Here is a 15,128-nt window from a genome sequence, read left to right as displayed (position 1 = left end):
AAGGAAAGGAATGAGTAAGTGAAAAAAGGGGCAGTGAAAGAAATAAAAAAAGAGAAAGAAAAGAAAAAGTTATAAAGAAGCAGCTTCTGATCTTAGCAGAAGTTACCAGCACATTTATATTTTACCCTTTCTCTACTAAAGTTATGACATAATTTCCTTCTTTCCGCAATCTCCCCTTTCTAATCACCAAACCTATAAATCACAAGCTCATTTTTTTCTTTTTTCAGCAAAAAGTCCACAAGGGGTTTCCAGTCACTAATAAATGTAGTTATTATCCTTTCTCTAATCAAACAAGTCAATTTTGCCATCCCTGCTAATTCTGCCATCTTCACCAGCCAGTCCTCCATGGTGGGTACTAGCATGAATTTAATATCTTTTGATACATCTGCAGCTTTAAAATATTCAATATTACCTTTTTTTCTGGGCTATATTTGGGCTCATGGTGCCTACTGTCAACATAATAACAATATAATAATAATAATAATAATAATAATAATGATGTCTGGAATGACATTATGTATATTGCAGAAAGACTATGACTCTTTAGAGTTGACGGTCCCATTATTTATTTATTAATGGTCCGAGTTAGCCAGCCTAAGTTTACTTGAGACTGTGAATGTGTTGGTTTCTTTAAAAAAAAGAGCATGGCTTTATTTATTTATTATTTATTCATTTATTTTGCTTGTTTCAAACAAAAGCCCTTTCCTTCCGGTTTAGAACCTAAAAAAGTATGTCACATACAAAGGAAAAAAAAAAGGGGGATAGGAAAGGAGGAAAGGGAAAATGCTCTTGGTATTTCCATTCTTCTCCCAAGCAAGAGTTCAGATACCACGAAGAAATGGCTGCCAGCTAATTTGACAGTTGAGAAAAGCCAAAGCAGCTGGTCTAACAGAAGATGCAATGGATTTTTAATTTTAATGAAGGCCATTAAACTTTGACTCTAGTGAATTAACAGTTTCTTCAAGCAGCTTTCTCTTTTAACTGTATGTTGACTGTGCTGGAGGATTGCTATGCAGGAGATCCACCAGCTGAACCACACATTTTTTCCCAATGAAACCGTCTTAAAAGTTGAATTCCCATTTCAACATGCAATGTTCATATTAAACTTTAATAACCACTAGGCAACCCTGTGACCCGTTGGTCATCCTTTGAGAGAAGGTAGTGCAGTCTGATGAGACCCGAATGAGCATTACATTTTAGGCTGACCGTATTTTTTGTTTTGCCCCAGTGCTGGACGGTCCCATGATCATCTAAGAAGAGTATATATCATATATAGAAAAATAATTATAGTGGCAAATGAACTTCAACACCAAGTCAGTATTTACTTACCTAAACAGAGCAACAGAACTGGGCAGGCAAAAGAGCACTGGGAGCGGGAGCGACTTCTGACTTCTTGCCAGCTTCCCCATTGACTTTGTTTATGGGAAGCCGGCAGGGAGCATCGGAAGTCGTGATCAAGTGACTGCAGGGATGCTGCAGTGGCCCCAACTTTGCAAATAAAAGTGGTCTGAACATCGTGGAGATTTCAATTCTGCAGGAGTAATGGGTCCTGGGTTTTTTACACATCCTTTAAGTCAGCAGATTTGAGGTACCTTGATTCAGAAATTGTTGTGGTATAATGCAGGGTTCCTCAACCTTGGCAGCTCTAAGCTGTGCGGACTTCAACTCCCAGAATTCCCCAGCCAGCAAAGCTTTGCTGGCTGGGGAATTCTGGGAGTTGAAGTCCGCACAGCTTAGAGTTGCCAAGGTTGAGGAACCCTGGTATAATGCACCATTTGGGCTAACTTGAGGATACAAACAGACAAACATAACCACAATGAGAGTTTTAGTAGTATATAGATATATTCCTTCAAATTATACTGAATTAGCTTTGTACATGCCAGTTGCTGCATGTACAGTATATTATATGCTTTGTACTGGAGAGGTCATTGATCCCCCCAGTGGAAGAATGGCTGATTAAGTTATGGAAGCGTGCTTCAGTGTCTCGAATAGCTTTGTGTCTTAAAAGTAAATCTGACACGGATTGGAACTGGAAACCATTCCTGGACTTCAACTTAATACATGGATTTTTAGCCCATGCCAAATTTTGGGTTCTCTGTGTATACAGTATTTTAATTTTATGAGATATCAAAAGCAGAACAGGTTTTTACTAATATGGACTGAATTCATTATATCCAACAATTTCACAAGATACAAACATATGATTTTCTTTCATATTAATTTTATTTTCTATTCCCTCTTACTGGGTTTTTTTTTAGACTTCTTGATATCTCTCTTTAAAGGTCAATCAACATATAAAAAGGAACCCCACATATTTTTCACCCTATAAATCTACACTCATTATTGGGGGGTTGATTAGTGTTATCCACTCTAAGTGGCAGCTGGCTTGTGTGGATCCTCCATTTCAAATTTAATACAATTTAATTTAATTTAATTTAATTTAATTTAATTTAATTTAATTTAATTTAATTTAATTTAATATAACTGCAAGTGTCATTCTTGTTGCTGTTGTTTTGTCAGTCAACTTAATCCTCACCAACCCACCTTCCAGACTGCTAGAATTACACCCCTTAATCCTTCATAGTAGCATGCATTGCCCTCTAGAATTTCCCATTTTCTAATCACAGTAATAGAATTGGCTATTTATCATCTGAGATGGGAATTATGTAAAATACATGCTTCATTTCAGCCCCCAATCCATGAATACAGTTAATTACAAGGGCCTTTACCTCATACAAAATATTCCCAATCTCCATGATTGGCACCATTATTACCTTTCTGGCAACAGGTCATGATACTTTGGATCCTGCCAGGCCTTTTAATATATTAATATTATAACCTTGTTTATAGCAGAGAAGGTTTTCAACAAGCTTATTTTTGCTCCCGCTGCATTAGTTGTTTTTAAAATCAGTTTTAACCATTGATTTATTTTTATTATTTATTAATTGCAAATAAAAAATGGAGGGAAAAAAGAAATTTGGGATAACTGGTCTGTTCAAGTTTTGGACATTTTCTGAATCATTCAGATATATGAAAATGTTTCCTGTCTTACATGTATAGATAAGAGATTTAGCCTGTTTTTGTTTTAAATTTCCTTCTCTGACTAACAAAACTGCAAATGTTAGGTCATGATTTAGAGAAGAAAAGCTGTTGCTACTAATTACTATCTCAATCATCATCCCTATAACAAACATTGTTAGTACTTTCTTAGGCCAATGTGTAGGTTCCCAGATAAGGTAATGAAACTACACACTTGCACAGTTTAGAAGCATAAAAATAAATACAGCTTCCACTCACCATCTTCCTCTTTCCCTCCCCATATGAGTTTGCAATCCTTGTCTTTCAGTAGCCACACAATTCAAATATAATTGAGTCCCATTTGTCCAGTTCCTATTGAAAGTGGTTCCAGGTTGAAATTAGGTTGAAGACAACCGCCTTATAATTCCCACTTTGGCCCCATCATAGGTAGCAACTCATAAGGTTGCTCCTCAGTTGACACCTTGGACATTGTGGATGTTGGAGCCAGGCAAGGAAGCTAACCTAGCAATGCCAGCATTCAGAGAGATCATTCTGAGCAGCAGATGAGCTGCCCCAGCCTAGAGGGGCTATTATATCACTATCTTCCAGATAGCAATTAAGAATTTAAGTGGCCATCCTGGTTGTCCCACCCGTCCTGGAGTCCTCCACCTCCTGACTTTGACTATGCTTCCTAGATTCCTAAGAAAGCCTTGGTCAGCATGAATCCATGGCTGTGCCTCCTTCACCTGAATAGGACTCTGATGTCTTGTGATGCCAAGTGAGTATCACATTGGTAGAATTAAGCTTCTCTTTGGCATTCTTGCTGCTGTTCTTCTTGAGCATTTGGTGGTGAAAAGCAAAAATCCCTGAATGCTTGAAGTTGTCTTGGTGCAACCTTGGCCTGGAAAATGGTGTTTGGACATATCTCTATGCCATCTGCTTCCTTGTGGTTCTGCTTTGTGTTGAGAACCATCAAAGTCCTGCTCTCATGAAGAAGCTTTGTATGTTTGTAGCATCAAGGTACTGCTATGTCTTAACTTTGAAGGTGGCTACTGAAATGCTTTTGAAGGCAGTGCTGGTGTATATGCCTAATTTTTCATTCTCTGTCAAGAAATCCAGTCCATCATGACGTAATCTTTCTATTTTTGCCCAAATACAATACTCAGCAATATCATCAATAACATTTTAAGAGCTTTCCATTTCAGTCTACTGACACTTGGGACAGGATGGCCTCAATTATATATATTTTTAGTTTTTAATGACTCCTTCATTAAGGTTTCCTCTTAGAGCACTTTATCTTTGAGACATTAATTATTTAGCATTCTTCTGCAAGAAGGAGCTAGTGAAATTTGCCGAGGCTCTCAGTTTTTAACATTTATATCGAGCTTTCAAAAGTGCAGCTGGTTCTCCAGGTTGTGATTAAATGTCAGGAGAATGAGACTTTTTTCAGGACCTCACTTAAATGCAGAGATGAGAGGGAAATGGTTTAGAAATAAACCCCAGATTCATTTATATCCAAAGACATTTTCTAGGTTAAAAGAAATCATCTCAGAAATTATCAGGGTTATGCCTAGAGGAAGAGAAGAGAACTTATGTGAGCAAAGTCAGTATTGATAATTGTGTAGGAATGCGCTCACTGACTCAGAATCCTACTGTGTTCAGTGTGATTTTCTCCCTGGTAAAATATATTTAGGATTGTAATCCAATTCTAAATGAGGTTAAATCCATCACAAAAGGACTGGATGTAAACTTGGTCCTGCAGAATATTACGTTTCTTGTCAATAATAATTTTACAAAGCAAGGGCACCCTTTGTAGAGTTGTCTGCATCTGTGTGCATGTTTTCTCTCTCCTGTTTTAGACTACATCTTTATTTCTCAGGAACAGGGGTGTGCAACATCCCTGAAACATCTCCTTCCTTCTTTTATTGCTTTGACAGGGCAGCTTTTTCCATCTGGCCTTATTTTCTAAGGAATTTTTTTTCAAGTAAAATCTGTCTGACTGGAAGGAAGAATTGCACTTGGCTTTTTATAAGATAAAGAGACAAGGATTTCCTCCAGCTTTCTTTAACCTTTAAAAATCTCAGTGCATGTACAGCACAGCTAGGCTATTTTCAGAGCATCTTCTTTTCTTCTTTGGCACTTCCTAAAATGACCATTACTAGTCTGTTTTCAAAAGAATTTGCAGTGAATTTTTTTTTTCACATCCCTAGTTAGGAGCATCCGTATTTCCAGCCAGTTCACCAAATCTGTATACTGAATTCTGTAGATGTTCATGTCTTTCCCCTCAGTGGATCAGCCAGCTTCTACCAGATATTTGCATGGTGGAAATGGCATGGTATCATCAAACCATAGATATCCTGGTTCACCTAGGGAGTACATAAAACCTTCCTGACAAGGGAAGGAGGACTGAAACAAACACTTGAGAAGGCTAGAAGAAATGTCTTTAGATCTATTGTGGGTATGAGATGAGTCACTCAGAGAAGAAGTCACTTGTGTCCTTTCCCAAAAGGACCTCACATAAAGAAGTTGAAGGGAGCCAAGAAGGTTTCCTTGGAGCTGATCTACCAAAGCGTATTAGGTTTCTTATGATGGCTCAAATGTAACATCCAGTAGGCTAGCCAATAGTGTCGTTGTTGTTGTTAGTTGCCGTCGAGTTGTTTATGACTCATGGTGACCCTATGTATAACAGAATGAAATGCTGTTTGGTCTTGCACCATTTGCCTGACTGTTCCAATGTTTGCATTCATTGTTGTGGTAATTGTATCAATCCATCGCATTGAAGGTCTTCCTCTTTTCCGCTGGCCCTCGACATTACCAAACACAATGTCCTTTTTAAGTGATCGGTCTTTCCTGACAATGTGCCCAGAGTCTGAGAGTCAGCCTAGTTATCTTTGCCTCTAGGGAACATTCTGGTTGTATTTCTTCTAAAACTGATTTGTTTGTTCTTCTGGCAGTCCATGGTATTTTCAATAATCTTCAACACCACAATTCAAATGCATCGATTCTTCTATCTTCCTTTTTTAATGTCCAACTTTCACAGGCATATGTGGCAATTGAGAAGACCGTGGTGTGAGTCAGATGCACCTTTGTTTTTAAAGTGACGTCTTTACTTCTGAAAACTTTAGATAGGTCTTTGATGGCAGATTTTCCTAGCGCAATACGTCATTTGATTTCTTGTTTACTACTTCCCTTGGCATTGATCGTTGACCCGAGTAGAATGAAATTGTTGACAACTTCAATTTCTTCTCCATTTATTGTGACACTGTTTATTGGTCCATTTGTGAGAATCTTCGACTTCTTCACATTCAGGTGTAGTCCATATTGCTGACTACAATCTTTGATCTTCATCAGCAAGTACTTCAAGTCTTCTTCATTTCCAGCAAGCAAAGTTGTATCATCTGCATATCGCAGGTTGTTAATGAGTCTTCCACCAATTCTGATACCCTGTCTCGAATTATTTGTTCAGCATACATATTGAATAAGTAGGGTGATCGTATACAACCTTGCCACACACTTTTTCCTATTTTCCAATTTTTCCAATAGTAAGGTATCTCCTTTTCACCCAGAACAATCATTGGCATGCAAACTCAGATTGAGAGAGCATTGTCTGAAACAAAGATTAACTGGACCTCTGCTTACAACTGGCATCTTGCAGTTTGTAAAATGGAACCTGATGAATTAGGACCTCTTCCTGGGTTTCAAAGGCAATGTGAAATGCACAGACTATATAACTCACCTCTCAAGCTATATTTCAGTAGGAAAGGTACAACACTGACATGGGGAACAAGTATTAAAAGATATGGCATGTTGGGGTCCTAGTTCACATATCGTGTTAAGCCAAAGGTTTCTTTTAAATTTGATTGTCAGAATAAATGAAAATGACCTTTTTACAACTAATGCTAAGTCATGGTTTTACAAGCAAAATGGCTTAGTTCATGCATTGTGCTAAGCCAAAACCAAGCAAACCACCTTCTGATTCAACACAAAGTGTATATCCACCAGTGTCTTCTAAGTTCTGTAGCAGTTCCTGTACCACAAAATTAAGAGAAAGCTTAGTCACTATTGATATATTTAAAACTCACAAAAATTAAATAGTAAGCCAGAGATACAAATTCTCAGAGGTATAAGTTCCCAGGGGTGACTATTTCCTCAGTATTGGCAAGATTATTATGATCAAGCAATATATCATTCATCTACTAATAATGAATTCATGACACACGCTTGAATAGTCCAAAATGATACTAGTTGTGTGCTGTATAAGAAGAATTGTGTTGGGAGAACCTTGAAGTGTGAAGAAATATAGAGAAAAAAAACAACACCTGGACATAGTTTGGATTGTTGAAGGTCTAAAGATCTTCAGGATAGCAGGTTCCAGTCCTTTTCCTGAAAGGAAGACCCCCAAAGAAGCTCCATGAAAGACAAAGAACCTTTGGCCACCTAACTGTTAGGGAGGGACAATAAAATGAAGAAGGAACATATAATGGAACCCCATCCAAATACCGATCAGGGTTATCCACTGTAATTCTCTTTAGTTCAGTGTTTCTCAACCTTGGCAACTTTAAGATGTGTGGACTTCAACTCCCAGAATTCCCCAGCCAGCAACCCCCAGCAATTCTGGGAGTTGAAATCCACACATCTTAAAGTTGCCAAGGTTGAGAAACACTGAACTAAAGAGAATTACAGTGGAAAATCTGTGTTTTTCTTGCAAGGATCCCAGAGTGAGCTTTTAAGTCAGGCTAAGGAGCTGCTGCTTCTTCCACCCCACATCTTTCCCAACTCAACCACTTGAACTCTTCAGTGGTTCTTCCGGAAATGTTCCGTGAAGAGTATTAATAGAAAAAAAATACTCTCTTTTGTCTGCTTGATTGATATGTTCCAACTGTTTGTTCAACAGGTCTTTCAAAACGTTGTTTAAACATTGCATTCTGCAGGAAGATGGAATGTTTATTTATGAAAACAAAGCAAGGAGATCTTTTCCCATTATTGTAAATTTAAAGGGTCCCCCGTATGAGAAAGTAAAGAGGTGAATTTCTTTTTTAAAAAAATGCTTCAACACAGAATACCTCTAAGTTTCAAGGCAGAAAAGACATCCATGTGACCTTTGTGTGCATTACTGGAGCTTTGATTGCGAATAGTGTTATCACTTGCAATAACTTAACAGATTCAGTTCCCTCTCCGTGGACTTTTCCGTAGCTCAAATAAATGATGTTTTATCTTTAATTAAACACCTTGAAGAAATTGCACCAATATTATTCTGCAATATGCAAGCACACTTCACTTCTGCACCCTCCTCATTCCATTGCCCCCCTACCCCCAAGTAACAGATTCTATTACAACAGCAAGGATTCATTTTGTAATTATTCTGAAGCTGCTGCTTAGAAATCCTCTAGTGAAACAGACTGATCCTTCAGTAGAAAAGATAATTAAAAGCAATAATTCAGTTTGTTAGAGGGTATAAAAATTAGAACAGTACATCACTGTCTTTGCTTTTAAAAAGTAATTTTACTGCAATTGATTGTTTATCACAACAGTGCCCTATTTAAAAAATTAAAATAAGTAAATATTACCTTTTCTCTTAAAGAGAAAGGAACAAAGGGCTTAAAAGACATTGCAGAACTCTTACCAAGGGTTCTGTGATCTATGACATCTGTATTACGGCTGTGCGTGTTGTGAAAAGTATTTAAAAGAAGTCGGGCCTCCTCCTATTTGTTAAAGCAACCCATTCCCACCCTCCCCCAGGCTTCTACACAAATCTGAAATAAAGCTGTGGCTGCTTTAAGGAGTTGACCAGTAAATATTAATGCAAGTGTTAAAACAGCCACAGCTCTTTTCAGGTTAAAAAGGAGTTGCTGCTTTAATAAATAGCAGGGGGGGATTCTGATCATGTCTTACACATATAACACAGATGCAGACATCTGCACTCATCCAAATGATCATCAGGTGTAAGCAAAGACATACAGAACCCTAATCCTGTGTTCCCATCTGGTGGCCATCTGGATTTTTGCAACCCGAACCTGGCTGCCCTACACAATCCCTCTGTAATGTCAACTCAATCCTAGAGAATCCATTGTTCACCATATCAAAATAAAAGCAGCCATGATTTCAGAGAGCTAAATAAAGGGAGAGGGAAAACCACCTTTCAAAATTCCATTATGGGATTTCCCTTCAGGTTGGCTGGCAATTAAAGAATCTGGTAAATGCGTTGCGTGAAGACCCCAATGGAGTGATCTTAACGTTGAAGAAGCGACCTCAGAATACGCTTGTTTCTGCTCCTGCGCTGCTAAAGAACGTCAGGTGGAAACCCCTTGCTCTCCAGGTAAGATGGCATTGGGGGCTGTTTCTCTTTGTGGTAAACGCTGAAAGGTGCGTCAACCTGCTCTTGTTTTCTGTGTCTCGGGGGTCACTTTTGGCAGTCTTCATTAACTGCAGTGGAATGTGAGAATGACCTTGGAAAATGGGGGGGAGAGATGCCACTTAGGAAACAGTCAGATAAAGGAGGAAGGAGCCTGCAACAGCGTAACAGCCAAAGGGAGAAACTTAGAAAGGGCCCAGCCTAAGGATGGATGGTAAATAGGGACGGCCAGAGATTTGTACTTTCAGACTTGCAAGATTCTTTTAATGTAGCCTAACAATAAAGTAGAAGTAGCTCATCTGGTCCTCTTTCCTGCCTGGTTTACCTGGGAAGGCTGACATCAACAACGGAGTGTAAAGAAGCAACAATGGAAGGGTGGCTTGTGGCAGAGTTGTCGAACCACACACCATAAGCCATACACTGACAGAGCCTCTGAATGAACCATCCTTATCCCTATCTCAACATTTGAGTTAGGGGAGTTTGTTAATGAGCGTAAATTGGTAACTCTTTTATTTATTTATTCAATTTATATGGCCGCCCATCTCAGGTTGATGACTTTGGGCGGCTAACAATGTTAGAAGTATGAAAAGCAGAAAGACAGAAAAGACAAAACCAAAATACTATGTTGTACTACTGCCAATATTGTTTTCAAAATCAGGAAGAAGTGTAGTTGTGTGAGTGTGTGTATGTGTATTGGAGAAAAATGTGTGTAAATTAGAATAAAAGATGATGCTATTCACTTTTGGAGTGGGGCCCTCAGTGTGCTACTCAAGGGCTGGTTGGACCTCCAGGGAGGAAAAATTATACCCTACTTCCTTGTGAGTGTGTACATTCCCTCCTGTGCTTTCATCATTTAGAGTTTTCCTCTTTTTTGCTACTTTTCCCCAAAACTTTATTATTAGCAAGAGCCTACTAAATACCTGAAGAATGACTTATGACTGGACTGCTAACACATAGCAAAGTTAGCCATTTCCAGGCACTCTTTTCCAAGTTCAATAAAGAAAAAAATATTTTGGAACAGCCTTCACAAAAAATCATGTTCGTTATTCAGGAAAATGCAGGTGGGTATGTTTCTCAACTCCTGGGAAACTGAATGGAATTGGGCCTATCTGAGCCACTTTGAATTTGTCCTGAAACAAATGGGTACATGTGAAAAGCTCATCAAATGTTCCCATTTGCCAATATGCTTTACTTGAGATGAGTTTAGGGGAAGGGGGTGATTTTTTTCTGTGGTGGCTCTTGGTCCTGGGGGGCGGGAAATGTTGTCTCTTGTGGCCACTGTTTGCCATAATTTCATTTTTCTTAGAAGGCCTAGGACAAATACTCATCCAGAGACATTCTAGAGGGGTCACAGAACACCAGATGACTAGTAGATGGCAGCAAGGAATGCCACAAAATTCTAACCTTTTTCTGGTATCTTTGCAGCTCAAGTTTGGTATCCCTGATTCTAGGAGGTAACTTTCAAGTCCCAAATCCCTGATTCTAGGAGGTAACTTTAAAGTCCAACACTTTGTATAGAATTCACATGTGACTGTTGACCCTTCCCAAAACTTACACCACCATGATAAATATCTTGATTAGAATTATAGATACCACAGTGAACTCCCTGGGGCAGAGTTTTCCAACCTTGGCAACTTTCAGATGGGTGGACTTCAACTCCCAGCATTCCCCATGCTGGCTGGGGAATTCTGAGAGCTGAAGTCCACACATTTGAAAGTTGCCAAGGCTGGAAAACACTGCTGTAATGTAATGGTATGTGGGGATGACCTTGGGAGACAGGAGGGAGAGCCGCAGACTGGACAACCATCATGTAGAAGGTATCTCAGCCCACAGAAGGAAAAGGGGCATGGGAAACATTTCCAAAGGGTCCCTCTCTAGTTTTCTGGAGAGTAAAAGGAAAGGAGGGGAGAAGTACCTTCAGTCTTGGAAGAGTCTGTTCATGTAACCTAACGATAAAGATAGAGCTAGTACTCCTGGTTGGTGCTTCTTTTCTGGACTTCCTCGCTGAGCTAACACCTAGAGAGTTTCCCAGATATCCACTGATATCCAGTAAATGTGTTCACATTTTTTCTTTGATTTTGGGGTGCACTCACTGTATCCTAAAGTTTCTTCCATGCTTCCATGACTTGCTTATCTGAGCATGACCTCTTCTTTATAAATCCTGTTTGCAAGAGGCCATCTGAGGGATTAATAAGGCACTCCTTCGTTTAACTCAAAAGTAAGTCCCCGTGTGTGCAGGCGGGCATAGGATTTGCAACCCCAAATGGCTACAGTGAGATTTGAAGGTGAAAGAGTCTTCTTCCCATACCTAACCCCCAGTTCTATCAACTCCAGCAGTGACCTGGAAATTGAGTGCAGTACATTTTCTGTTAATCGTCCCTCAGAGAGGAGAAGGCATAAATCTAATGACTTTCTTTTCATATCTTTTTTTATTACTGGGATTTCAAACAGAGGGACAATACAATTACAAGCCCGGCATCTTCAACTATCTGCCCTTGGCCAACTGCTACTCATCCACTCTTTGTCTCTCAGGCAAAATCAATATTATCAAACCATATTATTCTTCATTTCCATCATATCACAGCCTCTTCTCTCTCCTCTTGCTTTCTAGCTATTCTGTTCAAGAAGAAATTTTAAATCCCTCTTGGACTTCACAGCCTGCTTACTTTCAGGTTTTGGGGCCAAAAGCTTATGAGTTTCACGACAAATATTATTTATTTGTCAGTATAAAACCCATCAAAGCTATCATGAATTGCAGTTGACTGCAAGGTTGCTATAGCATCCAGAACAATTTGGAATCAGAAGCTTTCAGGGGTTTGATAGAGACAGAATTGTAACTTTGAGACCTGCTTTCCCCAACTTGAAATTAAATACAGCACTCCAATCCAAGCTGTTTTTTATGTTTTTCTTTATATTACTCAACCATGACTTTATGGAAAGGTCACCCAATATTTGCCACCATTTTTTTCTGCACAGTGGCTCTAAATGATTCTAGATCTCAGGTCTGTACAGTGCAAGGCTCCAAGGTTCAACATAACCCCCACCCCAAAAAACTTTTCAAAGTAGCCACTTAACAGTCATTCTTTATGCGTGGGGAGAACATTATATTAGACATATCTAAGAACAGAATAGTTAGCTTCTGAAAAACAAGAAGTGATTGAGTTTTCAATTAATTAAATGATGAAACTCATTGTTACATTATTCAGTTGCATTTAACACAATGGTGGGAGCAATCATATTAACTCTGTTAATTAAATAAAGTATTAGTGAAATTTAAATATTAAATGAAATCAAATCGCATTTGCCGGGGCATAGCCTACTTCATCTGGGCCTCGCCTCCTTATGGAAAACACAAACTCTTGCACACCATTCAGAGGTCAAGTGAGGCCTTTGTCCTGAAAAATGTACACCCTTCTTCTAGCAGGCATCCAAAGATCTGTGTATCTTGGATGCAGTGAACTTGTAGCTCCAAATAGCAAGTTAGGAGAGCAGTGGAAATTTTGCCCAAGTTGCTGCTTCCTTCTGACTAAGGATTGGACCAGCCCTGGGAAAAATTGGGCAGGCCATGAAGCAGCTGCTCTGAATGGTGGGTCAGAAAGAGAGCAGGAGATGTAATTCACTACCCATTCCAACCCTGAAGCATCAGCTTCATACACCAAATGCCCTGGGAGCATTTGGAAAGGCCACGAAACAGCCAGTCTGGATTCTCAGATGCTTGGGCCAGTCTTGGGATGATTTGAGGACACCATTTAGGCACATCTTTGTTTAAAACAGAACCGAAAGGAGAGCTCCTGTTCTGTGGTTAAGAATCCTGGAAAGAACGTTCAGCCTTCCTTTGCCCACAGATCCACTTCACTGAAAGTGATTTGTGTAGTGAGTCTATGGCACGGGTTCTCTTTCTGCTGAATGACTGATTGTGATGACAACAGAACAGTGATAGTTGGATGAGCGGGGGAGAGTATATTTAGAGAGAAATATTTTCTCCTCGCATGAACTGGTTTGTCACTCATCAATTTTTGCGTTTCACGAGGGTATCTGACTGGGCACATGGGACTGCTTTAAGCACTGCCTGAGCCATTGCCAGTGAATAAACGGTGTTTTATACACTTGTAACTGTAAGGATGTAAATCTCATTGCCTCATATGTGTGTGTTTGGGGAGGGGATGAGGAATTTGATGCATCCAATGCAGGTCCACATTTCTACTCTCTCACATGTTGGCATCCCAAGAGAAGAGGGCTGTGGAGAGTTTCAGGTGAGAGGGGACTCTCCCATCCTTTGGAGAATCAATGCCTTGCTGAAATGGCCCCAGCACCGTGCCAGTCTCAAAGGACAGCTGGGGTCATCTAGTCAAAGACCTTGTGGTGATCAGATGAGGTAGACTAAGCACTGCCTTGGAGTCAGCTTTGCTCCTCCATTTCACGTGAGGCGTCACAAGGCCAAATGCAATTCTATTGTCCCGTGAAGTTGGCAGATGGCTTCAAAGTCATCAGTAATCCATGTTAGTGCCAAGCAAAGAAAGTCTCCTGGCATTTTTTGCTATCGGTTCTTTCATTTGGTGAAAGAGAATTTGCTTTCCAATGTTCTTTCAAAAGAGAAGGATTTGGAGAAATTCTCATGGGTGGGGAAATTCTTGCATTTACTGATCAGGGAACACCCTTGTCCTTATGTAGTGATGAGGTGACCATGGTTGTGTCTAAATACTCTCTGTCATTGCCCAATCCTCTCTCCAGGAGTCTGCAGCCACCCAGATTTCTCATGTCTCCATTAAATCCCATCGAGAGAAAACTCCTCCCTTGTTTCTGCTCCCCCCCCCCCCCCAGTAGTGCTGTTACTGCCACTGCTAAGGTCTGTCACTGGCAAATTATTAGAAGATCTTTCCTCCTTCTGGAGAGATTCCAAAAAATCATCTGCACCATTTCTCTGTCCAATTCATCAATATCTGGTGAATTTTGACAGGTTGTTTGTGCTCAGCTCTAATCCTTGGTGGCTTGTACTATGAGGCACCAGAACTTTGGTAGTCTATAGGGTAAAGTGATGCAAAGAACATGTAGGAATCCTGAGTTCTAAATACACACAAGCATACCCCTTAAGTCTAAACTCTGTCTTCCACATGTGGAACAATTACAATAAGATCCAGCAATTCTTTGGTAGCTGTTCACAGCCATTTAAAACCTTGCTCTCTTCAGATTTGTTGGACTCCAACATCCATCATCTGGCTGGAGGTGAAGTGCTTTGCTGTCCCACACATCTAAGGGAATTGTATTGGGAAAGGCTTACTTGAAATATACTGGCAAAGAAACTGAACCACAAATTGAAAAGTTCAGGGTTGAACCTTCCCATAGCCATTCTATTGAGCACTCCCCTTGCAAGATGTGATAAAAGTATCCCTGCAGAATTAGTGAATCAGAGGGCTACCAAATAATGAATATGAAGTTGTCTGAACATTCCAAAAGCATGCTTAGAATTGTTCAGTTTTATTACACATTTGCTGTTCAGCTGAAAGGAACGTTGGAGACCGTCTAGTCCAGGGTTTCTCAACCAGGGTTCTGTGGCACCCTAGGGTTCCATGAGAGGTCACTAGGGGTTCCCTGGGAGATCACAATTTATTTAAAAAATTACTTCAAATTCGGGCAACTTCACATTAAAGAGGTTTCATTCTTTATTTTTAGTATAAGAACCTGTTAATGTATATATACAGGCCTACCTATGAAACCAATATAATCATTTTGTAACTGCTGGCCTCTATTTGAGCCTGAA

General features: G+C 39.7%; 1 protein-coding gene across 1 annotated transcript in view; it reads left to right on the top strand.

Annotated features, from left to right (window-relative positions):
• LOC134504464 (connector enhancer of kinase suppressor of ras 2-like) overlaps nt 1-15,128 on the top strand; it is a 273,137-nt gene that overhangs the window by 160,270 nt on the left and 97,739 nt on the right. The window contains exon 9 of the mRNA XM_063313693.1: nt 9,188-9,334. Within this exon, the coding sequence (XP_063169763.1) occupies nt 9,188-9,334 (147 nt within the window). The remainder of the gene's footprint in view (nt 1-9,187; nt 9,335-15,128) is intronic.

Source organism: Candoia aspera, chromosome 12 (assembly GCF_035149785.1).
Source record: "Candoia aspera isolate rCanAsp1 chromosome 12, rCanAsp1.hap2, whole genome shotgun sequence".
NCBI lineage: Eukaryota > Metazoa > Chordata > Lepidosauria > Squamata > Boidae > Candoia > Candoia aspera.
This window is presented reverse-complemented; position numbering and strand designations above follow the sequence as displayed.